This window comes from Enoplosus armatus, chromosome 4 (genome assembly GCF_043641665.1).
Source record: "Enoplosus armatus isolate fEnoArm2 chromosome 4, fEnoArm2.hap1, whole genome shotgun sequence".
Classification (NCBI taxonomy): Eukaryota; Metazoa; Chordata; class Actinopteri; order Centrarchiformes; family Enoplosidae; genus Enoplosus; species Enoplosus armatus.
The window spans coordinates 7,785,071-7,811,327 of record NC_092183.1 but is presented as its reverse complement, the minus strand read 5'-3'; the positions used below and the strand labels follow the sequence as shown (position 1 = coordinate 7,811,327).

At 41.5% G+C, this 26,257-nt stretch overlaps 1 protein-coding gene across 2 annotated transcripts in view; it reads right to left on the bottom strand.

Moving 5' to 3' along the window:
* The window catches only part of LOC139284149 (ADP-ribosylation factor-like protein 15), a 96,019-nt gene that overhangs the window by 45,627 nt on the left and 24,135 nt on the right, over window positions 1-26,257 (bottom strand). For both annotated transcript variants that reach the window (XM_070904334.1, XM_070904333.1), the window contains exons 2-4: window positions 14,342-14,486; window positions 12,830-12,889; window positions 1,578-1,786 (exon numbers count right to left, since the gene is read on the bottom strand). In XM_070904334.1, coding sequence (XP_070760435.1) covers window positions 1,578-1,786; window positions 12,830-12,889; window positions 14,342-14,486 — 414 coding nt within the window. The remainder of the gene's footprint in view (window positions 1-1,577; window positions 1,787-12,829; window positions 12,890-14,341; window positions 14,487-26,257) is intronic.

Genomic DNA, 26,257 nt, shown 5'->3' with positions numbered 1-26,257 from the left:
GCCAACCATAAGTCCATCATCATTAACTCCCCAAACTCCTTACACACTCAAGTGTTTGCTTCCGTAACAACAGAAGCTACAGACCATCTACATTGCATTCTTACCTGCTGATTCATAATTCCTTTGGGCAACCCAAGCCTGACAACAGCTTGACAACTTCATCAGGCTTCCTTCTTTCTGGCCACTTCAGCAATGGAGGCTTTGACCATAGCACACATTGAATATCATGTTTCCAACCTCCAATGAGAGGTCCAGAGACGAAAAATGGAGACTTAGACATTCCCAATTCTCACTCACTGTACATTTGAGTTTAGTGGCCACTTGATTCAAGTCATTACCTGGGTTGATCGGTCAACAGCACTTACTACATTATGGTCAAACATGGAGTTCATTACAGGCAGCCTGTGACACATCAGACTAAAAACAAAATGCCACTTGGCAGGCCATTCCACCCAATCAGCGTCATGGCTTCTCCGTTATTACCCACGTGAGTCCCTATGCAAAACTATGGATTTCCCAGGCGGCTCCCTCTCTTGGACCCACCCAGAGACACCAAAAAGGCTGGATACCCCCAAAGTGCTGTCCTGTGGGCACGAGCAACAGTCAGTCTTTCCCTCAGTGACATGTTGGCAGCTTGTATCGCCATACCCATATAGCGCCTCTCACCCAGGGCAACTCTGTAAAAGGAGAATCCAGTCCAGGATTGAGTACCAAAGTCAGTACGTTGCAAACAGGTGAATCCAATGATATTTAGTTTGTACAGCTTCATGTACTGTACTAGCTCCGACTCCTCCCACAACAGAGAGGTGATATTTCACATCTCACAAGAGCCACTTTTCATAGCCATGGGTCAGCACACGATGGCAAGGCACTAGACTTCTACGCCTAACCTTTGAGGGGTTGACCACATGTCATTAGCCCCATGTTATTTGTTGCAGCTGAGCTCTACCAGGCCCAATTGATACAGACCAGCCACAAGGGACTTTCCTGCAAGCTCCCATTCAAGGCCTGGCTGCAAGAGGAGGCCTTGGTTTCCCTTTACCGGATGAGGTTTCTCTTTTCCCAAAACATCAATTTATAGAGATCTTTTGATCACTCTTAGTTTGGCCCCTCACTGGGGACCAATTTGCCTTGGGAGACTGTACCTGGGGTGCTGTCTCCAACAACACAGCTCAGGTTCTCAGGGGCATGCACACCACCACCACCACTATAAAGTAGTGAATTTAGTCTGTTATTAAATTATGAGACTGACAAAATAAAAAAAACTCATTATGATGCATACTTTAATTAGAGCTCAGCTCTGAAGCCACCCACTTCAGTTCTCTAACAATCATAACAGGCCCATAGTGTACAACTGCTTGTTTCAGGGTGCAAATGAAAAGAGCCATCCTTATATGTACTTATTGTACACATTCAGACACATACTCAACAGTAAAGAATTAAAAAATGCAAAACTTCTTTTTCTGAATAAGACAGACATGTAATGTTTTTTGTGAAAGGCAAATTGAAGTTAACTGAAGTTAGAGGTGCATGGGATGGAGTAAATTAACAACAGCACTGTAAACAGGTATGGTTACCTGGTTGGGCGTCCTTGCAGCGGGCTTGTCCTGGTGGTTGGCAAGGATGAGGAAAGGCAGTGTGCAGAGCTGCGGGTGCTGCAGGGCCGAGTGGAGCTCATTACGTGCTGCCTCAAGGTCCTCATCTGATGAGGCACTGTCCAATACGAAGACTACACCTTGTGACCCCTGGTAGTAACGACTCCAATATTTCTTGATGTTGTCGGCTCCTGGAGACAGATGTGATATCATTTAATGCGTCAACTTCTGGGAGTAATCATCGTCATAACTGATGCTATTGTTGTCATGTGAAAACCTCCTAATGACAGAAGTGCCAACAGCACCTGTAGGAAAATGCTGTGCATCATCAAAAATATTAATCTCATAATTGTCAGTTTTATAAACAGACTCTTTCCATCACAAAAACAATGTTTTCTATTAAATTAAAAATTTATATTGTTTGCAATTAATCTCAGTTCAGAATAAAAGTATTATACATTAGAAAGTATGGAAATAGAAATCCATTCTGGCACATTATCAGACATACACTGAACAAAGCACATCAAGACACTACATGAAAAACCTGGATCAACAATAAAGTATAATTTCGTTTTGGCAGAAGCATTTTTCTTCTATAGTACCTTGGTCTAATATATGTATGGAAATTCATGTACCACAGCATCTTGAATCGGACAGTAGATTTTCAGTAACCAAGTACACCAAGACATTTTCCAGGTAAAAGATGTAAAAAATAAATAAATAAATAAATAAAAATTTCCAAGCAATTACTGCTGTAATGTTTTGAATGGTGTTCAATCATTTGTAGGAAAAATAATCATGATACACGCAATTTCAAAAGTCAAACATCCACAGTATTTGTTACACTAGTTTTTATTTAAAAAAATTAAATCACTAAGCTTTGTGGTATGAAGTTCAAAACACCTCTTTTCATGCCAAATGCTTATTTCCAGGGCTATACTGACGTTGAGTTCACAGTGAACAACATATGGTTCCTTTTTTGTGTGCTAATTTGGAACAAGAACGTCCGCTCGCAATGGTTTAGTTCACAGGAACTTTATTTGTTAGTGTAAGTAATTTGAGGAAGAGATCTACATGCTCACAAAATGAGTCAGACGTATCCCTTTTGCCACCACCTCCCCCTGCTTCCACTACCCCATGTCCTTTTTCCCAGTGATGGCAATGCTTCTGAAGAGGAAATACGTTTTTAAAGAGAAATGTTAACAAACATAATTTTCTTTATTCCCATGACAAATTCCTGTGCACTTTTTTCAATTTAAGGGCACTCGCTCAGAGTCTGTCCAAATCCCATCTGCTTCGTGGATTTGGTACACACTAACCCAACCCCAACCACTGCCTTGACCATAACCATACCAATTTCTCACCTGAAGCAAAACATTGCCATGTGATTAGTAGAGCTTAGTGGAGCCAGTTAACTGCCTGGGACTTTTCCTAACATAACACAATATTCAGCAACCATGCCCCTGTCAAAAACAATCCTCTCACACTGAAAAACATTTTTCAATCCAAAATTCAGAATAAAATAATCAGTCTGTACCAGAGCTTCAACACAAACTATGGCTTAATGTCCTGTCTGCAAACTGGACACCTACAGTACTCTTGATCTGAAAATGCTCATCCTTTTACAAGCCCTTCTACAACCTTTATTCTTTCACCTAGCGGTGAGAATAGGCAGTTCATGCTTAGCATTTATGGTAAATTCTCATTATATTACTATTCAGTTCATGAAATAATAAATACAAAAAAAGCTAAGGAATGACTGCCCGATGACAGCTTTTGCTGTCGCCCTTTCTTCATTGATGCTGACAAACTCACTCAACACCACAAACCATGATATGCTAGTCACATCCTCCATGTTACTCATGCTCCTTTAGCATTGGGACATCTTGCTCCTTCTTTGTGACTATTGGAATTCATTGTAACTGACTGAACACAAGTTGACCACAGCTGCTCATCTCCTTTAATGAGGAAACTACACATTTTGAGCCAACAGGTGGTGAGTTTTTGCAACTCATAAGATAGATTTAAGGTGGAGTGTCAATACAGAGATAGTATCCTGGTTTTTCCTTAAAAAATATCTCAGGGGGAAAAAAAGGTTTTATTTCGATTTCCTCATTCAAGAAGAGTTAGATATTTTCCTTACCAAGATGTTCAATTAAGGCAGTATGGAGGTGGGACTTTTTACAGTTAACTTAAGAACCAGCCATGTACACCAACAAGTGCCTTTCGTAAAACAAATACACCACAATATTGGAATTTCATTTCATTAAATCTGTTGAATAATGTCCTTTTCACAACATGTTTTCCATTAAATCGTTCTAAATGTTTGTTCTACACGCTCACCAAACTTGTCAGCACTGCTTACACACAACTACAAAGGACCTATCACATTGCATACGCAAGTATATGCATTTGCTTTTACAAGGCTGTACTTTATCTGGTTAAAATTATCCTCCTCCGTCTGGTGAGGTTACTTCCTTTGCAATCTCGTGAACTGTTGTTTTGTTATTGTTGCTCATAGTAAGGTAATTGCCAAGAAGTGACGAACTGTGAGGATGGCAAATGTTTAAACATCACGAAGTGCTCTCAGTGACATTTGCCTCCTTTCCCTCATGCTCTCCTCCCTCCCTTCCTTCTTTCCTCCCCCACTCTTTCCACTCACACTTCTCACTGGAGTGGAAAGCTATCAGACAAAGTGGCACTTGAGAGATTGACTAGGAAGTTTCTCTCATCTTTGCCTGGAAATGGTGGAATGTCCGTCACATCTCATTGGATCTTGTTGGCAACTTCTGCCACCTATTGGTCTGACAGGAGGATTTCCAAATATGACGTCACTATTCTTGAGGGATGCTGGCTGCACTACTCGTTTTACTCCCTTCCTCTCTACGTTTCTGCCCTTTAACACTCTTGTTTATGTCCTGTATGTATAGCTTGTAATTATAAAAAACACGTTTTATACTTTTAGATTTTACTCAGGCGTAATTAGCCAAAAGTCAACAGCGCAGCAGGAGAGGTAAAAATAGCATGTCAGTAAAAGTCATGTCTCTTACTGACCCTGTCACGTACTGACTCATCAGTTGGAAGACTTATTGCTTCATCCATTCACTGCATGGGTTTTGACTGTATGAATGAAATAATGAATGGCTCTAGCTAAATAAATTGAACTACGTTTGGGAAATGATGTGAACAAATGATAAGAGAAATATGAATGAATTCCTTATAATCAACTCATTAAAAATATCACACAGTCCAACACTTACTCCAATCTTCTGGTGTGTTTGGTCGGATGCTCCTGAAGGAAAAATCCACAACTGGACACTTATAAGATTCTCAATTAAATATTTTTACTGTATCCATGTTCCCTACACTTTTCGTGTCTACTTCTAACTGAAGTTACGACTTGCATTTCCCAGAATAGGTTTCAACATCCTTTTCACTTGCCTGGACTTGATACATTTAGCTGCTGGTTTAATGTGTAGGTGCAGAGAGCGACAAAGCAAGCTATCATGTTATTAATGGCAAGAGAGCAACAATCATGTTCCAGTCATGACAAAATATCATAAAATATATCTTGTGGCTAAATTACATAATTGTCTACTGAGGCTACCCTTGGCAAAGGAAATTGGTGTCTTTTGCTTTTCCAACATGGATTTAATCCCTGTTTGAGGTGTTAAATATTGATGCAAAATGGTGCGTCAGCTATAGGGTATTTTCTCTTAAGTCTTTAAATGTAATGTTTACCACCAGTGTTTGTACAAGGTTGTTAACCGGTTATCCCATTAAACTTCAATACAGCTCTCCTGGAAATATGTTGACGTGACTCTACATGTACCCATTTATCCAAATATTACTGACAATATTATACAGCGGAAAAAAACAAGTGTGTGACGTCAGAGAGTAACCCTCTCTGGGATCAAATGGATAGAAATCTGATCTGAGAAAAACACCCAGCACATCACTCCCTCTCTCACTCACTCAACCAAGCAAAACTTTTTCAACTCTCTGTAGCAGATGAAGACACACTGTAACAAGGAGTGTAATTACTTATTCAATGTACTGCATACAATATATGAATGTTTAACATTTCTGCATGTTTCGAGGTCTGGGAGACATGAATCTTAATGATTGTATTGTATGTAGATGTGCTATGCTTCCAAGACATTTGATGATTCATTGAGTATGCATAGCCAACTGCCACAGGCCACGGTTATGTGAAACACTAACCAGGGCTACCACTCTTTACCACCATTACTGATGCAGCCAACCTTCCCTATCCAGAAAACATTTCTTTCGATTCTTTTCTGTTGTGTTGTCAGAAAAGCAAATTACCAACCGAAAATGTTCATATACATGTAGCTTTGTGCTTTTGAATTCTAGGTTAAAACGATTAGCTCGATTAATCGATCAACAGCTTTTAACTTGTGGTGACATTTTAAAACAATTAGTCAGTTAATCAAGAAATCTGGTTGTTTTCTTGAACAATAATTCATGGATAATGAAAATGAGGAAATGTTCAAATTTAGAAGCAAGCACAGTAGTACATACTGTAAGTTATTTACCTCACAATATGATCAAAAACTGCAGTATCATGTTTCATCTCACAAAGACTAAAGAATGACACTCTTTGCGCTATGACAGAGGCTAGTGGAACAGAGGCTAGTCCAACAGTGGTGTAAAGCTCTATTTTAGGCGAAGTTCAATTTTGTTTAGGGATTGAGGGGTTAGGGTTCAGGTACAGAAAGTGAAGCTCAAAACATGTTGTGAAAATACAGAGAAGTCATTATTAAACCTTCATTTGACCAGGCAAGTCATTAAGAGTAAATTCTTATTTACGATGGTCTAAATTAGTCATGATGCCAATAGCGCAGGAAGAGGAGAGAATGGGAAAAGCAGACATCTACTGGTTACACAAACACAAGTGGCAATGATGTTTCACTGATCAGGTTACTTTTTTTCTTTACCAAAGTGTGACCGTGAGTTAATAAACCAAACTTAATGGCAAATGCCAGTAAAACATAAGCAAGCAATTACACAGCAAAAATGAAAAGCAGATAGTCTTCTGATTGAATTCAGACTCTCTTTCAGTTGTGTTTACTGGCTGGTGTGTCTGAATTCATCCGCAAATTCAAACAGCTTGCGATGGTCTATGTTTCAAAAATGAGTCAACATAGTTGAAACCTACTACCCTATATTTCCATTTGGTCTAAATTAGGCTACTGTTGAGGCTTGTTCTGTTTGTTGTTGGATATGGATGCAGGTATGGTTTCAGATTCACAGCCAGCTTTGACAACACTTTCTCCTACATTTGTGCCTCCTATCGTTTTTTTTGTCAGCTTTTATCTTGAACAAAACGCAAACATGTTGCTAATCAGGTCTTTTTTCACTCTTGAAAGTTGAAACACTGAAAGCAACCCTCTTTGAAGTCTCCCTAACGAAAAACAGACAGTGTTTTTTCTCTGAACAAAACATCTACAATACAGTGATGGGAGGGAGCGCTGGGACTAGTGAAGGAGGCCTCTAGTAATAAAGTTTGCTTACTTCATTGAGGAATGAGCTGGGGCTGGAGCTGGAGTGAGGTGGAAAACACTTCAGCTGTTGATACACCACCAACCTGCAGTGTCTGTTTTTAAGTAAACAGTTCCTGTGTGAGGCCTGGCTTTAAACGCACACCAATCCCTCTCTTTTATTCACATAACTGACAAATCTGGTTTACAGAAATGTGCCACCTCTTAATATTTGAGATAAATAAGTTGTGTTGCTGTATATGAACACTTTGGGTGGATATTTGCTCTTTGCCACTCTGGACTCCTTTCCATTGGGTGAGCCATTTCCATCATGTGCCACTGTGACTGACACAGCTGTTTATAGTTATAGACAAGTAATGTGACTGGTTGAAAGTGTAATGATTAATCAGCACACCCTTTCTATTTATATTACACTTTACCCACCCCACATATAGGCTGCTGTCCCTATATAATAAGATCAAGTGCACATGGATATGTCCACATTTTCATTGCACACTTGACCTAGTACTTTGAAATTGCATTATTAAAATAGAATACTTGGTGTTCTTGAACATTTTAAACATTTGAACCTCAAACGCTGGTTTGGTTAATGCACTTTCAAGATATTAATGGCGTGTCCCATATAGTATCTGTGATGCACCGTTCACCCAGTATCAACAAAAAAACCAACATCAAATAGGGCGATATCCTTGAATGCGGCCTCAAATAGAGATCAGTTCCACATCTGTCCTCAGAACTCCAAAATCAAAACAGTCCGAGACTGCCAGCATCTGCTTTAAACCCAAATGACAATTTGCAAATTATTTAACGTTTGGTCAAATATTTTCCTGTGCAAAGGAATAGCTTCTCTGCTGGGCAAAGTAACACACACACTGTGGTCCTATTTGATAGTAATAAGAACCACATTGGGTCTGCGATGACTACAGTTTAGTGGTTTTGTTTGGAGATGTGCTCACATACTTCCTTTGCCTGTTGGTGGTCATAGAACTGGTAAATGTTTTGTAGTGTTCTTGCATATTGCTTGTCTTCCCTCTTACATTATCTCTATGTGTGCATGGTGGACTAATAATGGATCATAAGATGTATGTACCGAGACTTGCAGAGACAAGTTGAAATTTAAACACATCTATCACATTTATCACATGTATATGTTCATCAGTAGTCTCATACGCACACACACACATGTTCATCTACAAATAAAAGCACATATACATTTCATTTGGCATATTGAAGCAAACCTTTTACTATAATTTGTATACTGGAATATAGAAAAGTATTGTAAAGCCTATATTAGTATTGACCAACACTGTTTAAACAAGAACATTGCATGTGCAAATATCTACCACTCTACTAATCGAAAGCCTCAACAGCAACGAGTGGTGATTATTAGGACCACTTCTTCATCAGCTGTCATTGCGTGGCATGAATGCACACTGTGAAATGGCCCGTCTAGACTTGACGTCATGTCACTGTCCAGACATATACACACACATTCACACACTCATACACACACTTAATAGATTCCTCCCTGTGTCCCCGGAGGTGCCCTTCCCACCTAATCCCCATACCTGGCACCAGCTGGGTAGCGAATGCCTGCCAGACTATAGATCGCCAGATGCAAAATTCTCAATGTCAACTGACTGAAAAGACTTTATTACACTTTATTCAGATCAGTACAAAGAGCTTTAGTTTTACAGCGTTGATGCCCAGTTTTGCTGCAGGGTTGCTGCCCACTGATTAAATAAATAGCGTATCCATCTCTTCATGCTGGCAATCTTAGAATGAAAATGCACAATTCCTTTTGGGTATCCATTTGATTCCCAGACAAATTTTCAGATTACTTCTAAATAAGTAAGTGATATATTGCCTTGCTGTGCCGGTCTCATGTTTTGATAAGTGGCTATGCTAGAGAATAAGACGATTTTCCACCTTCTTCAACACTGTCTACTTACATTTCTCTCCTACCCTCTATCATATATCGAAACCAAGGTTGAAATATTTTAAGGGCATTAATGATATGTGACACCGCAGCCTGAGGAATGTTTTTTTCGGAGCATTTGAACTGACGGCTCTGAGAGAGGATGAGCTCTGCAGTGAGAGACCACACAGTTTGTCTTTCAGCGTGCACATGTGTCTGATTTTTACAAATAGTCTGCTGTTCAGCTGTGTTATTTAGACTTATTTATTTCAGTTTAAGCTTCAGTTAGACTTTGGATTTAATTATTTTGTCCTTTCATCCTGCCACACTGCTGTCACAGCAATACTTTCCCTGTTGTAGTGATGCACATGCACACATGTAGAAACCCAATTAAGATACCTGTTAGTTATATGACCAAGAAATGAAGTTTCTCCAGGAAAGTTGTATTAACTGGGTTTTTTTCTTAATCCTTCACTCCAATTAAGGGAACTGGGTTTTTGCTTACATTGTATCTTTAAAAAAAAAATCAGGGCACTGCAAAAAGCTGACAATAACTAGGTTTATTTACACGCATGTAAATACACTGGATGACAAGACAGACAACTCCTGCCTGATAATGACTATGAGGCAATGACTGTGTGTGCTTTATCAAGGCCAGACAATGTGTTCAAATCAACAAGGAGAGGAGAGCTTGACAGGAGTGAAGATTGAAAGAGAGGCATAAAGAGAGACAAAGATAGCACAAATAATAGCACAATGCGGAAGCAACGATAAAGAGAAGAAGGAATGGGAGGCAGTGGGTAGAGGAAGAAAACAAAAACAGAAACCAGACAAACAAATGAAAAAAAGGCAGCAGGGACGGTCAATGACAAATACATGAGTGAGACAAACGTATAGCCCGGTCTGAATCATTACAGGCACCATACATCACATAAGCTGCTTTGTGCCTCTGGGTTAAAGGACAGCTTGCGCTTATGACAATCTGGCCCAGTGCTCTCAAGGCAGGGAGAGTTAAAAATGCATTACCAGGCTTAGCAACAATACAAGTTACAGTTGTGAGTCAACTACACTTGGGTCTACAACATTTTAAGACAACTCCAAGTGCCATGTTTGGGTCACTCTCTGCTATTTGCTTTATGCAAGATTTCTCTGCCTGCCAAAGGTGTTGACCTTAACACGCTTGTTTCCCATGTGCCCTCTTCCTGTTCAACTTAAACCACTTTTGTCTCCCAGATGAAATGGGTTGAGCAATAATCAAGCTTACCCTGCCAAGCAAACAGCAAGGATAGAATAACTGCAAATAAAAAAAGTGTGAAGTATTAGGCTTTTATGAGGAAGGATTTCATGCGTTTTAACTGCTCTACTTGCTCTACTAAAAGGATCAAATACTGAAAAATATTTATTGTATAGGCGTTTGTGCCTTAAATGTTCTTTCCAATCTCCAGCACTTAAGTTCACCTGCATAAGGAAGACTTGCTTTACATTTCTTACTGTAAAGGGAGAATACCTCATTGACATTCAATGAGCTTTCCGGTGGGAGAGGAAGGAAATACATGGGAAGTGCTTCACTTCTTCACGCTTCTCAACAAGCGCTTCTGCCCTTGCCTTAGTCAAGGCTGAGTGAAGAGAACAAGCCACAAAGGTATTGTGTAAAACAGGTTTTTTGGGGTCAGGGATACTGATGTCTGTGCGTCACATCTTGTATGATTTTTCTGCATCATTGATGTAGTGCAAAATAACAAAACTTAACTAGGCATGTTTGCTTGTTTTAAAGCCATAGGGAATGACGAGGAAAAGAAGAATACTGACAGAAATGGGAAGTGTTGAGTAAGTTACAAACTGTGCGGAAAGGGGCTGCTTTAATCAGAAAACAATCTGAAAGGCTCATTATGAAAACGGACCAGTGGAGCATTATGCAAGACCGCCAACTCTCCCGACTCCACATTTACGTCATATACATTTGGAACTAGAGGAGAACGCCTTCATTCAGCAAAACAAAAAGGGTTTCATACACAGAAACCTAAATCCGACACTGCGCTCCAAATAAAAAGTAGTCAGTAGAGGCATCAAAACATCATATGCTTGTTTTTACCCTCTCCAACCCATCCTTAACGGATGGCACCATAAATCACTAAAATTCTTTTGCTCTGCGTATTTACAAGAAAAGGAGCAGGGGAGTAACAGTCCACGCAGGGGGGCAAAGAGAAAAAGAGAACAGATTTCATCATCTTTTGCTGTGGTGGCAGCCTATACTAACTTATCTAAATCAAACGTGTCATCCGTGGGACCAGTGTTTTTCCAACCACAATAATGTCCCACCAGACAAGCGTTGAACCAATCCAGAAAAACCTCTTTTGAAAACCCCCTAATGTGCTCTGTCCAAATTTGGTAGCACCCTCGTTGGTGGTCTCCCAGTGCCTCTTTGTGTGTGTGTGTGTGTGTGTGTGTGTGTGTGTGTGTGTGTTAGTGTCTGTGTGTATATGTTTTTCATCTTTTCAGGAGGATAGGTTGGGTGAGCCTTCAAAACATGCACTGCACCTGTCATTTTCTTGTGCCACTAAGTTGCTTGTAGAAGGGATAACACTGATTTATTCCTCTCTTAAGGCTCCCTTTAAGGACTGGAAGCTTCCCATTACATTTGTTCTGTTTACGCATCTCCACCTCAAGAACCCTCATCTGTGACTTCCTTGAGTGCTGTACATTTCCAGGAATAACATGGTGCAGATTGTACAGCCACTTCAAAAAACACTAACAGGTCTGACGTCTGAACACAAATGTTGGTCTGTGAGCGAAAGGTGTGATGCTACTGGAGGTAAAAACAAACATGCTTTTGCATCCTTGGCGTACACAGTTATCCGTGTAAACAATTACAATGTTGAGAGATAAGATGAACAGAGCAAGTTGTATTGTACAAAAGGAAAAACATAAAAACATGTTTTAACAGGAAAGTTCTGCACATTTGTGTAATAAGATAAATGATTAAACTTAATGGACCTACAAGGAGTTTTTAACTGGTCTCAATTTAATACTGATGCCTCTATATGACCTACATAAGCAAAGGAGACCATCAGCGAGAGAATGTTTATTTCTATATAGTAATTTTTAATGCCTGTCATCGGGTCCGATTCCCAGCTAAATCAGACAAAATGATTTACAGCACGCAGAAGAATCTATGTCTATGTTTACATTTTCCCAGGCAAACTTTCACAGTGAGTATGTTAGCCAGTTAAAAGGAAGCAGGATATTTTTCTTTAGATAATTTTATTTTTCCAAGTTATATTTTGTGGTTATGGCTGATACTGGGGCAGGATCAGCAAAGAGTAAAAAGGAAATAATTGACAAAATAAAAAGCTACAAAGGGAAAGTTCCTTGTAGTTGCTTTAATATGGATTTGATTTCATAATGCAAAATTACATAAAACACTAAAACTTCTTTTTCATATCCTAATATGTTAAGCTGGAAAGAAACTATATTCTCTACTTGCAATTGCTTTCAAACAAATCTTCCATTGTAAATTTAAAATGGTGGTTGTTGTTTTGCTGCATTGGGTTTTTTAATGCAGTTTTCCAATCCACATTCAGATACCCACTGAAGTTAGTGTCGGGCTGCAGCCAATGATCCTGCTAACGTCTGGGTTGGCTCACAAGAAAAAGGTCACTGTGGGGCCACTCTATTTCACCGAACACAGATTCACTCAGATTCAAACTGTGGGTTTTATGTGACAAAAGAGGAAATTGACAAATTATATTCTGAAAGCTTTACAGACAAAAGGCTGGGCATGCGTTTCTTACCTCCAAGTTCTTTTACATTCAAGATGGCATTTGGAAATGGCACTGCTTTGATGCTGAACCCTGGGAGGAGAAAAATGAAAATCCATTATTGTAATGACATAAAGAAATCGTGAGCTTGTGTGTGTGTGTGTGTGTGTGTGTGTGGATGGCACATGTTAGAAGTGATGAGAGTCAGCTTTTAGGAATGTTGGCTGGATTGCCTTTCAATAGTGAGTAAATGGCTAGGGTTACCCCAGGATATTTGATGTACCTTTTCCAAACCACCAGCTGGTGAACAAAAAGAGGACTGACAAGATATTTGTGTTGTAAAAACAAAGGAAAATAACACTTTGTGTGGTCCGGGTTAGCAAAACAGAAAAACAAGAAAAGCTAAACAGGGAATTGTTTTGTTCTATGTTGGAGTTTGTGGAGCATAGAACTAATGTCTAAAGTGCTACCATGTATTATGAGGTTTGTTTCTGCGGTTGCATACGGTGGGAAATGGTAAAGAAAACCACTGAAGGAAAAGATTTAATGTTGCTCAAATTATGCTAAATTGTCTGGGTGGGAATTCCTTTCCTGGAAACATTCACAAACAGGAGGAGAGATGGGATAGACAACTGATTACGATTCTCCAAACATCTGAATTAACTGCTAAATGTGGTTTTTAAGTACATTACAACAGTGCAAAATCATGAAGTAAGAAGTGGGGGGAACCACAGGAGACTTCCTCCTCATTGTTCTTCATGATCTTTCCTCTGTAGAGCTTGGCAGACGCAGACAGTGCCGACAGCTAAATCTCATTTCAGAGAAGTACACTAAAATAATTCTCTTCTAAAGGTAAGTAATCGACATATTGTATCTATCAAGGCCTACTCAGCGGCAGTCATAGACAGGTGTTCACTCCCTTGAACCACCCCCTGTCACAGAGACATACACACTAACGGTTACAGGCATTTGGGAATTACTTTATATTTAGCTTCTACTGGTGAAAGTGCACAATGACTAAATCTAAAATGGGACTTCTGCAACAGCTCAAAGCTGACTGCTGACAAAGCCAGGAGAGGAAAGAGGAATGTCAGTGTCCTTGAGGGATTGCATTGCGTATATGGAAAGCAGAGCGTTGACTATCAAGAGAATGATGTACTAACCCTAAAGCCTTCTCTTCTGGACATACTTAACACCAGCCTCCCACTTGACTAGAAGAAAGAAGCTGTGTATTGGCTGGTGAGATACAGCAGAGTGTTTCTGGCATGAGTACTGGGACTTTGGAAGACATACTGAAGACATGCTTCCCCCTATTGGAGAGCTGCAATACCTGGATAGTATTATCTATCTGTGATTCTAATCCAGAGGACAATATGTTCTTGAAACCTGAAGGCATTTCAGAAGCTTGGAAAGCTTGCAAGAACACATGTGAGGGAAGGGAGATGGGTATACGTGTGGAGGGTACGTGCTTTTATTGAAGTACGCACATCTTTACTCTGAAAAAAGGCAATCTTTCCTACTGATCCATATGTTATATGCACATACCTGTTGTAGGTACAATGCCGTCGCTGCCCTCACTACAGAGGCGTGAGAGCAGGCTGGTCTTTCCAGCACCTGTCAGGCCAATGCACACCACATCGTACTCTGGTCTTGGAGGCGGGGGTCCTTTACAGCACAGTGCCCGGAAACACTAAAACAAATGAAACAAATAAAACAACGAATGCATTGGAAATCAGACCAAATGCAACGGGGACAGAGCAGTGATTAAGATTGTGCATTTGGAAACACAACAAGTGAATATTCTTGGAACAAACTCTGAGTGCCTCTCTAACTCTGCAAAGAGACTCTCATGGGCTTTACAGCTGTCTTCATATGATGAAGCAGGAAACACTACTACATGTCAAAAACTGGGTCTGGTCCATGAAAAACTTCCAGATTGTCAGCTGATGTAAGAGGAGCAAAATGTTTAACCATGTTCCACCAGAAAGTATTAAAAAAAAAAAAGGAATGCGCAATGACAAAGACAAAAAAACACAAGATGTTCCAGTTTTATGATTAAATGAAATCATGAATACAAAGAAAAAAAGACGTCAAAAGGAATAGGAGTGTAAGATGCATGCATGTAAGCATTGGCGCAACATGTTTTTGTCTGCAGTGTCTGTGTGTGTGGACCCTGTCTGACTGGGCCCTTATGGCGGCCAGAGGCAGACCTGTCACTCCATGAATCACGGCCTGGGACTGAGGGCCTGCTGTGAGACATTAAGGGGCAAATGCGGTGTGAACCGTGAATGAGATCTTTAAACTTGTGTGGAGAGATCAGTATCCAAAACTAAAAAGAGATCTCTTTTATTAGCAAGACAGGAACCAGTCTGGACAAGGCAGGGCAGACACACATACACTCTCTCTCCCATCTACTATATCACATTTCAGGTCGAAGAACATCAACACAAGATTGCTTACTGCTCTTGTCAGGGGACGACCTGTTCAACAGACTGCAACTCTGTTCAATCAAAGACTCTGACAGGAAGGAAAACACACGCACAAGTGTACATGAACTGCTGCACATCTGTGCGCACATTCTCCAGGTGTGCTTGGGCATGCCATTAAAAATGTATACCTTAGTGGAGAAGCAGATATAAACAAACGAGAGGATAAACAAATATTCTGTCAACGTTCAAGTAATCTCTGGCAAATGTTCAAGATTCAGGTTTAGTGAAAGACAAAAAGAATTCCTATTGAAATTTTGAATTCAACTGCAGCTCACTTCTTGTCTTGCAAAATGACTTTTCTTCAGAGTGGCAGCGATTGCTATGAGATACCACTGCTTCTTTCAAACTGGAGGGGAACAAGAGAGCAGCAAAGTGTGTTGCAGCCTCAATTCTTCCACATACCCCCAGACATCAGTGACCACCAGGGTCAGTTTTCAGAGCCGTGCCAAAACAGAGCTGCCGTTTGATGGAGATGTGGGGAATCTGCTTCAACAGAACCAGACGTCGACTGAGCAACCCGACCCCCCGACTCCTTGGTGAACCCGCTGGTCTGCTCAAACAGGAAACATTCTCCTCTTCCAGAAAAACGGTAAGATCAGAAACACACGCGCGTCAGATGGGGGAACACATGTAAAAACTTGGTTTGATGAGGTCATTCTATTCTCTTTCTTGCTCTCTTCTGCCGTTGCCACAAACCCCCCACCTACCTTCCCTGAAGCTGCATGTAAAGATTTCTGTAGAAGCTGAAATCTGCCCGTCAGCTGTCAATGCCCTGAGCTTAATCTTTCAGAGGAAGCAAAGGGTTGAGATGAGGAGAGATGGAATTAGAGTAGCTATGAAGTTGCTATGAGTTGAATCATTGTTATTTATTAACCCCCTTATAAAATGATTAAAAGTGTAGATGACAAAGGCGGCAACAGAGAAAGTTGCTGTCTCACTGGCTATGTGGGAGCAGACAGACAAGACAACTCCCACCACCTCCACGTACAGTGCAGATTTCACAACAGTTATCAAAGGAGCATCCAGGGCCTGACCCTGGGATCCCTAAGTACACAGTGGCCCCTGTGAGAGAGAGAGAGACGGGAGCTCCCACCTCTGGCCCTCTTTGACAGCACAAGATTGACGAGGAGAGCTTGGTCAAAAGGCTCACGGGAGAAAAATAAATATGTCCAAAGGCCTTTGCTTACCTCGAGACGTGCCCCTCCCCTGTCAACCACACATTCAGGGATCTGAGAGTCAGTGTGCTGTGTCACTGAGCCCGAGAGCTCAAATGAGACTGCCCTATGATGACTACCTCCATAAATCTTCAAGGCATCCAGACAAACAGCTGAGATTAAAACTGGAAATTGAATTCATCATACACAGTCAACAGTTCCCTAAATGTTGTTTGAGTGATTTACAGTACGTTCACACAAGGTGGAAGTGATTGAGCTATAAAAATATTCTCACATGCACTGTCACACAGAAAAACATGTGCCTACGGAGGCCTGTCAGCTTTACTTCCTTGTTTATTAGGGCTACTATTTAACTACTATGAGGCCACCTGTGCTTTAAAATCTTTAAGAAAAACCTTGCAACTCCTTGCCAAAACACTCTCCATAAAAAGTCTGCCATTCCTAGACTTTATTGATTGGCTGCCTCTTATAGGATTGGACATGTTTTAATTGTACTTCCCTGAAAGACCCGCCGAGACATTACCTCACTGTTGTTGTGAAAGCTGATTAGCTAGGCTTTATGTAAATGCGAAACACTGCCGAATATAAATATCACTGAAGACATAGCCAGGCTGCATTTTGTCAGATGAATGTGTCCTTAAAAGATGTATGACAGAAAGACTGAAAAAAACTACCCCCTGGCCTCCAATTTGAAAAAGATGTCAAGACATTTAATGGGTGACATAACTGGGAGCTCCTGGCAGCGGACCAGAGCTCAAGCACACAAGAACAGAAGCTGAAGACACTGCTGCTGGTCTACCAGTCGTTGTGTAAGGATAGGTCAGGGCAGCTCCATAACACTACAGACGCAGAACTTAATAGTATTTACCCTCGAGTAAATGATGGGAGAGCCCACATTCAGAGTTAAAAAGGCATTAAAGGAAAATAATTACCAGTACTAGTCACAACACATGCCTAACTAACACCACCACGGAGCCTGCTGACCTCAGGTGACCATCTGTTGATTTGCAAACAGTTAACACATGACGTATCCATGGTTATTTGGATAGTACATAAATGGAAAAATATCAAGGCACAGGGTTCAACCATTACATACTGATGTGTTCAGTTGGAGTTGAAAAATGTAGAGGAAAACTGTCAATGAGTCATAACCCATCGTGTTGCAAATTCACCTGACGTAGTTGGACACAACAGGAGCCAGGCTCTTTTTAGAAAACCACTTTGTATTTTTAGAGGTAATAAATGTGGGTTAGAGGGAAGCCGCTACCACCACAGCAGACTAGTTCGTGTTTCACTCTCGTACTCTCTGGCTACCGCTGAGACACAACAGGACAGGAAAATGGGCAGTGGCATGACAGCATGTTCCAAGTTGAGGTACCCCAACAAGCTTACAGTTTCTATGGAGTGGTTTTCTCCTTGCTTCAGTTGTGAAATAACTACTCAACATTGGGGTCATCAAAGGATACATGAAGCATATGGCCTACAAATACTCTGGCTGGGTATTTTGATATTCACTGCCAAATCTGTAAGAATGATATGCTGCTTGTACGTGCGTTTTTATTTTCTGCTTAGGAACAGATACATGCTAATAGTAATAGAACAAGTACTGTTTCTCTGCAAAGTGCTAAAACATCTAAACATGTGTGCAGCATCAACTAATGCTGTTGCTGGAATACTCAGGATAACCACATAATTAATCCAATGTCTTGCCCAGAAAAGGTTAGCAGTATTTTGGGATCATTAGGATCATTACAAAGTAGTGTGTCTATCCAGATGTTTGGCTAACATTATCCAATCTTATTATACACTTATCGAAACCAACTGCTTTAATAGATGAATTTAGCAGAAATACAGTTAGAAGGGACTAACATTTAACTACATGGACCATAAAGCAGGTGAGTTATTACAAATTCGTTTTCAAAAATACCAAATATGTGAGGCTGGATCATAGTGAATTGTATCAACAATGATGAACAAGACATATGAATTTTCCATCCAACGGTGTAGCCATAAAAAACAATATGAAATAGTTTTGAGTGCTGGAGCAAGCAGACGGAATATACAGTGTGTGTGGTAGGTCAAAAATTATGGGAAAAATGTTGACCTGCAAAGGTACTTTGATGGAAAAAGTAATTGAAATATTGAGAGCATGGTTTATCAGTGATCATTAATGATAGAGAGTTCACCAAACATTCCTACAAAACTGCATGAAAAAATAAATGTATAGTACTCTGGTTTATAGGGAGTAAGTGCCTTATGACTAAGTCACCTGAACTGGGTTTGCATCTTGCCCACATACAAACAAAAAGGGGTTGTTAATCTGGAAACTATAGCTAAAGGAAATCTGTTGCCAAGATGTAAATGTGCTGGCTACCCACAGCCAGCCTCATTTATCAGTACACTTTGTTTAGCATAAGCCTCTGACACACAAACCACGTGCACTTACAATAAAAACTAATGCAATGGGTCGTGTCCTTGCTCAAGACGCCTGTGGCGTGGCACACTTCCTCTTAAAAGGTAGGTTACACATCAACTGATATGCTTGAACTGTTTGCACTCTGCCCAGCGATGGTGCTAATGAGTGTTATAACGGCTGTTAAAAACTGCAGTATCACATTTACCTCCAGGCATTTCCAATGGCTAGGCACACCAAAAAGCAAACCATGACTTCCTCTTTGGCTGCCAATTTACACAAGTTGGGTATCTTGATTTCCCAACAACGGTGAGCCTCGCAAAGGAAAGAAGAGAGGAGGAAGACAAAAGGGAAAGGACATCCGAGACACTTGCCCCTGAGAGTCATAGCCCATCGTAGATAGACAGACACGGACGGGCAAGCAGGCAGTTTTTATTTTTCCAGACCAAGTGTCGGGACAACACTTGTGCGCAGGGCTCACTCCTGACCTTTGGAAATGACAGTCCTTTATATGGGCGTCCCGACGGAGGAGCAGCGCTAACAGATATGTGTGTAATACACACCGGCCACAGTCATAACACAGGCCTGCAAAACCAGGGGTAAGCGGAGGGCGGGAGCGGAAAAGGGCATGCAGGAAGGCAGTCTGTCAGGGATGGAAGGAAGGGTAGAGGGGAGCAGAAGAGGGGGAAGGGGTGTGCGGGCAAAGGGGGGATGGAAGGGGCACATTCATTCATCCTCATTCATCTTCTCCCCCCTTCAGTTGTTGTTGTTATTTGCCGCTTTGAAGCTGGATGGGGGGTGCACGGTGGGACACAGTGTGGTTCAGTACAGTGAGGGAAGGGGGTGTGTGGGGCGCACTGCATGCCATTCTCGTTAAGGGGTGAGAGAGACATGCTAGACACACAAGCCTGCTCACTGGACTCTTCCCATGCTTAGTTGTAACCGTGCCAACCACAGACAGCTTCAGGCCCGGGTCCCCGCCACACCTCACCACCCACCATCCTTTATTCTGCTACATAACACATATAAGACGTTTAGTTGCTCAAGTCTTCCTGATGTTTTGATAGCACCTCCTCCACCAGCCCTCTAACCACCACCGCTGCCACATTTTCCTCCCTGAGGGTGCAGGCAAGATGATAACTGGAGGCACGATGCTTGTCACTACAGGCATGAGTTTTTTAAAACCCTAATTGCAAGATCAAGCAAACAAAATGCGGATTTGGCAGTGAGCACTGTGACACGTTTTCAACTGTAGCCGCGGGTGATGAAATACAAGATTTACTGCACTTCAAAAATGATGGCCAACTAAGGACACTAAACAGGTGCCATTCATTACCCCCGCATCAGAAATAGATCCCTGTACAAACACAGACACCTACACACGCACACACACACACATTGAAAGAGTACACTGGGACATTTGGGGGATACGCGTCACTCCCATTCCATGCCTCAACAACGCACATCCAGTTGTGTGGAATGTTTTTGATGCAGTGAATGTTGAATATGTAATAATACAATATCACAGAGACCTACTGGACTAAAATGACAGACATACAGCAATAATAAAATGACCCTGTCTGCACCAGCTCAACATCCCGTATAGTGAAGTAGACCGTGTCTTACTGAAGTCGACATTATGCCTGCGTGTCTGTGTGTGTGTACGAGGAGGCCCTGTTTTAAAGCTGATTTGCTTGTCACTGTTTTGCAGGCACATCATCCCCTTATTCTGAAGCAACATCCGCTCTCTCGCTCTCTCGCTCTCTCTCTCTCTCTCTCTCTCTCTCCCTCTCTCCCTCTCTCCTATCACCCCCGCTACCCAATTCATTCATCCCACTTCTGTCTGTCTGGCCCTCGTTTCAGAGCTCGAACACTATTGCCCTGACGCTAAGGTGTCTGGACAAGGAGACAAGCTGGAACACACACACACACACACACACACACACAGAAAATCATAGAGTGAAGTTAGAGCGCCCCCCAGCTTTCTGCTGGAACACACTGCATCTATTGCACTGCAAAGGGAGAAGCAATGGATTGCGTAAATTCAGTTACTATAACTGAATTAGCATCTTCTAATCTTCTAGTAAGAAATAAATAAATAAATAAATAAAAGAACCAAATAAAATAAACCAAATAACTCAAAACAGTAACATATTGCATTTCCGATAAGGAGAGAGGACACCTAGACTGCCTAAAACACCAAAACATTCCCACGAGAATCAGTTTCATCACAGTGAACACAGTGTTCCAAAAACAAACGAGTACTGCCTGCAACTTAGGAACAGAGGTGCATCCGACTGAATGAGGTGATGTGACCAACTGACCGTCTGGAGCGTTAAGTCCACTTTTTAAAGAGACAACCAAGACAGGTCTAGACTATGGGTCACGATTTTTGAACAACAGACTGGAGTGACCCCCCCCTACTCTTCCCCTTTTCAGTAAGCACCTCCAGTGTTGGCCTTCTCCTATCTGGCCTGACATGGTAGCTTGTGACCCTGCGTGGTTGAGGAGGAGGCCAGATCAAAGGCAGAGGAGCAGCCTTGGAAAAACATTTGGGCTGAGAATGGACGGGATATCTGTCAGGGAGCCTTTCCCACTGGGCTCACTAGTTCTAGGGCCGAGGGATCAGGTTACCACCCAAAAACGCCGACATGAAAGGGGAGGCGACGCTAATCCATATACATGGGGCTCTCCGCCTGTCCTCCACTCGCACTACACCACCACCACTAATAATGTATCTCTTCTTCTCCTCTGCTCCTCACCCTCTAAACTCTCGTCCACTCAGTATCTCTGTGTCAGCGCCAAACTACACCAACCTAACACGCCCCCACCCCCCCAAGCTTCTATGCACCACCACCTCACCCTCCTCCCCAACCCGTCAGCCCAAAAACACTCAGCTTCATCACAGAGGATTAACAGGAAACCCTGACACAACCCATTGTTAGGGAGGCAGAGGGGGCTTGGGTGGTTTTGCCACCCCGAGTGGGTCTTTTTTTGCTTTTAGAGAAGGAGACTGGGGGACTTCATGGCCTCAGCCTTCTTACTAACCTCCCTGCCAAACACACACAACCACTTCCACATGTTCTCCTCCCAGTTGCATAGACACGGCCTGTGGCGGGCTCAGTGTTCAGTAGCAATGAGCAGGGGCTAAGAAATGAAGGATGGACAGGGATGGAGCAAGGGAGGGTGAATTTGTAGGAGTGGGATAAAGGGAGTGCTCAGGATGAGGATGGTGTATATGTGTATGTGTGTATTTGTGTGTCAGGGGGGTGGGGATGGGTGTCAGTGCTGTAAATCTTGATGTCACTGACAGGAAGACTGTTGCGGACCATTACCATAAATCTGACAAACGCTAATTTGATGGGAGGCTGTATCTGTCTGGTCAGGGACCAGTCTAGACGGTTCTATTGAGGGGTCCTACAGCGTAGCCCTGTTTGTTTCCAGCACCATCTGGATGTGGCAGTAAGTGCCCGCTGCTATGGTTCACATGAGCACACACATACAGAAAGAAAGTATACAAAGTGCACCATTCCTAAAGCCATTGCAAAGGCTTTGACCTTTATATGCCTGAACAATAACTTGAATTTAATTTTGTAATGCAATGACAGTATATTCCTGTATTGCACCAGGCAAATCCTAGAACAGGTTACCCATAATATATTTAAGTGCTATGGTCAACATTCCTGGACAATGAAAATCTTTATTAGAGTTTATCAACAACGAAATCTGCTCTTCTGAAGATTTTAAAGCACCCATAACTCTCTCTCTGAATCTTGTATTAAAAATGCAGGCGCACAGCTTTGAGTGTGTATAAATATATATGTATATATATATATATATATATATATATACCCGAGCTACATTTTAATTCAATTTTTCACATTCATTATCTCCAAATAAAGTTTCAAAAACAGTTAGCACATACACCACCATTTTTAGTTGAACAAAAATAGATTTTCTTTTAAGTTACTGCCCTTTTATTGGAAAGAACATGTCCTCCTTCTCAACAAGCAGGACTAGAGTTCACCTGAGGAGAACCTGGGACAGATCCAAGAGCTCTAGCGGGTTCAGCCAGCACTGCACGGGCTCCACATTTGTCCTATTCAGAGGGGCCAGGAGTGGGCCACAGCACAGAATAGGGTTGAACAGTGTTTTCCTATAGCTTTCTACTTACACTTTGTTTCTCACAAATGTACACATGTCCCCTCATCACCGAAGTTCATAAGCTCTGTGTCCCCCAACACCATTGAAATTTAAAATTTAACTTATGTTAAGGATAAACAAGGTTGTGTTTTCAAACTGAGGGAGCTCACTCATATGATGCGTAGAACATGAAATGGGTTTGATGGGTAAAATATTAATAGGAGAAATGTAATCCACCAGACATACTGAGGGGGCTGAGGGGACTGAGGGGACACAGCCCATCCCCCCTCCCCCGACACATTTATCTGTCTGGAGCCTACCTTGGAGCTCCTGTGTGTTTCATGACATTTACTGGAAAAGTACATTAGGGAGAGAATGAGAGGGACAGCATTAAGGGGCCCACCCATAGGACTGTTTTCATGTTACCCTCTTTTTGTAAAAGAAAGCAAGAGACTGAGGTGGTGGCAAGGCAGCTGCACTCACAGACAGAAGACACCTTTGCTCCATGGGACATCCGGAGGGTAGATAAGGGGGCCACAGAACTGAGGGGTTAAGGGGGTACCACTGGGCGCCATTATGGTATATAAATCTTGTATCTGGGAAGGGTGATTAGCTTGGCTACATTAGCATACGGCGGCGGCAAAAACTTTGGTTTCCTGGGCACAGTGTAGGGCAAAAAGATGTTTTTCCGCACCCATGTTGAGGATCAAAGCTTGAGGGGCCCCCTTTTGAAGGCCCTGAAACCAGTGTGCAAGAACCAAGGGGGGTGGGGGGCGCCCCATCTCATAGACATAAAAAGGGTGGGTGGATAGGGAGGGCACTTGTCCCACTTACATCAGTTATGGCACATTTTCATACAGCATCTATCGACGACTAACACAATTTTTGATAAAAACAAATCTTAGGGCCCCCATTCTCCCTGAAACAAGTGTGGGAAAGTTTCAAGCTTAAGGACATTGTCATTAAATGTGAAAGAACCCTCCCCATCAACTATTTCTAGGCCCCTCTGAGACAAAAAAAAACCTGATGGGGACCAACTGAACAATACATCTGTTTTTATACATTGTGCAGTAGCCGAGAATTAGGTTGATGAGTGGGGTGGGGGGCAAACTGGAAAAGCCTTTTCAATGCAAATAGATTCTCACAGGATATGGAAAAACTTTGAATCTTTGATTCTTTAACAGAGTTAACTATTCCTCATATCACATCATACAAACAAGGCCGGGCCACAATGATCATTCATAACATCCCCAATGACCTTGTTGAACACGTCAAAGTGTGCAGATTAAGAGGGAGGAGAAGAGAAAAGCTTTTTTTTGGTGACCGAAGACAAACTATAGACATGGAGAGAAAATCCCTCTGTTCTGCTAAAGCTGAACAGTGATGGTAGATAGGCCTCTAGAGGCTTTTAAGACCAACAAAATGGAAAAGCCATTAATAGGAACTACAAACAGTGACGTCAAGAGGAGAACAGAGGGACATTTTCAGGAAGAGAAGGGTCATGACCCTTGAGTATTGTTAGACATTAAGGGAGCACCAAGTGGTTTCAGCAGCATAAGAAGAAATTAGTCATAACACATCAAAGACAGCTGGACATTCTAGAGACATGACAATTACTGTGCATTGACGTTTGACAACTTCCTGTAACAGATGACTTTTGTCTCCTTATTACAACTAAAGTATGCGGTGTCTTAAAATCTTCCTTCAAGTAATTCTTACAAAATGTGTGCTATTCTTCTTTTATTGTGCATATCCTTTCCATAATATTTCACAGGTGCTTCAGAGACCTATAGTTATACAGTTAGGTGAATCTCTACATGTGTGCAACTGCTACAGTATGTCCTCCCAGGTCAGGAAGACCTCTTCAGTGTCTTGTGTCCAGATGGATTGTGTCTGTGTCCAGTTGAGACAGATTCCATTTCACACCTGGCACTAGAATGCGTCTCAAATGCATCAGAGTGACCACTTGTGAGCAGATTTCCTTTTGTCTATGGGAAACTGTGACAGATACTAAACAGCAAAAACACACTTTTGCATATGGCTTTTACAGCTTTACACTTCAGCCAGCACAATTCATTTGAATTGGATTGTGTTTGGGAGGTCTGTTGAGCTACCCTCCCAAAACATTGACTAGTTCATGAATGTAGTCAGGAACACAAACACATTCACACCATACTATGTAAGATCACTTCAGAAAGTCTGTGTCCAAGGTATGCTTTGGTGTGAACAGGTGTGTGAGGTCTGAGACATTACAGTGAAAAAGTATGCCTCACGTGTGGGACCTTGTATTACTGAATATTTGTGGTTAAATGAAAACAAACAGATCAATTTAACCCTTGTCTACTGAGTTGAGCATTATAGAGAAATGTCCATTATATTGTTGTCTTACAGTGATGATTACCTGTATAACTACACATCACTGAATCATCCTTGAAATTCATGTACTATAGTGTAAATGTAGTTCAGATTTTACTACTTTTTTAACAGAAATACTAAGCATTGAATGAGCCTATTTACAAGGCTCTATAAAGGGGTCGCAGCCATATACTAAGTGGTCTGACAGTGTTTAAGTGTGTTTTCCACAACAGAAGCACAGGCCACAGCCCTCTCTAACCACACACCTCTAGTTTACACACTGTTGGCTTTCACTTCATTTCTGGCATTTTAATGGCCAAAAAGTGGCTGGTGCCACCCTTCTCTAATAATAAACTTACACATGCAACCCAAATACAACATGCTCCCCACAAACAACACTATCTATATCATATAAATTCAAGCATAATCCCAGAGTCTATGTTTTTTAGTTCCATACTGCTATAGACCTACAATTATACCATGGAGGAGGATACTTGACCCATAAGTACTTCATAAATGCTCTTCTGGCAAATATTAACAATAGTCTGGAATATGTCATTGGCATTGCTTTTACTGGTTTGCTTTAAAACATAATAGATTAAATACTGTGCTATCTCCTGCTGGATGCGTTTAGTTTTAAAAATGAAACAAGATCTACACAAAGAAAACAAGGAGACAATTAAGGCAACTGAAACCTTCCCTCTTACTGTATGTAGGAACACTTTTTCAAAAGACAGATTACATACTAATAGAAATCACTATTGCCAAGAATCTTTTCTCACCATGACCATATTACTGAAAACAATATGTTCAAGATTGTTTGGAAGAGAGTACTGATCAAAAATGACACATATTGTTACACAACTCTATTCTGTTCTGCTTGCAT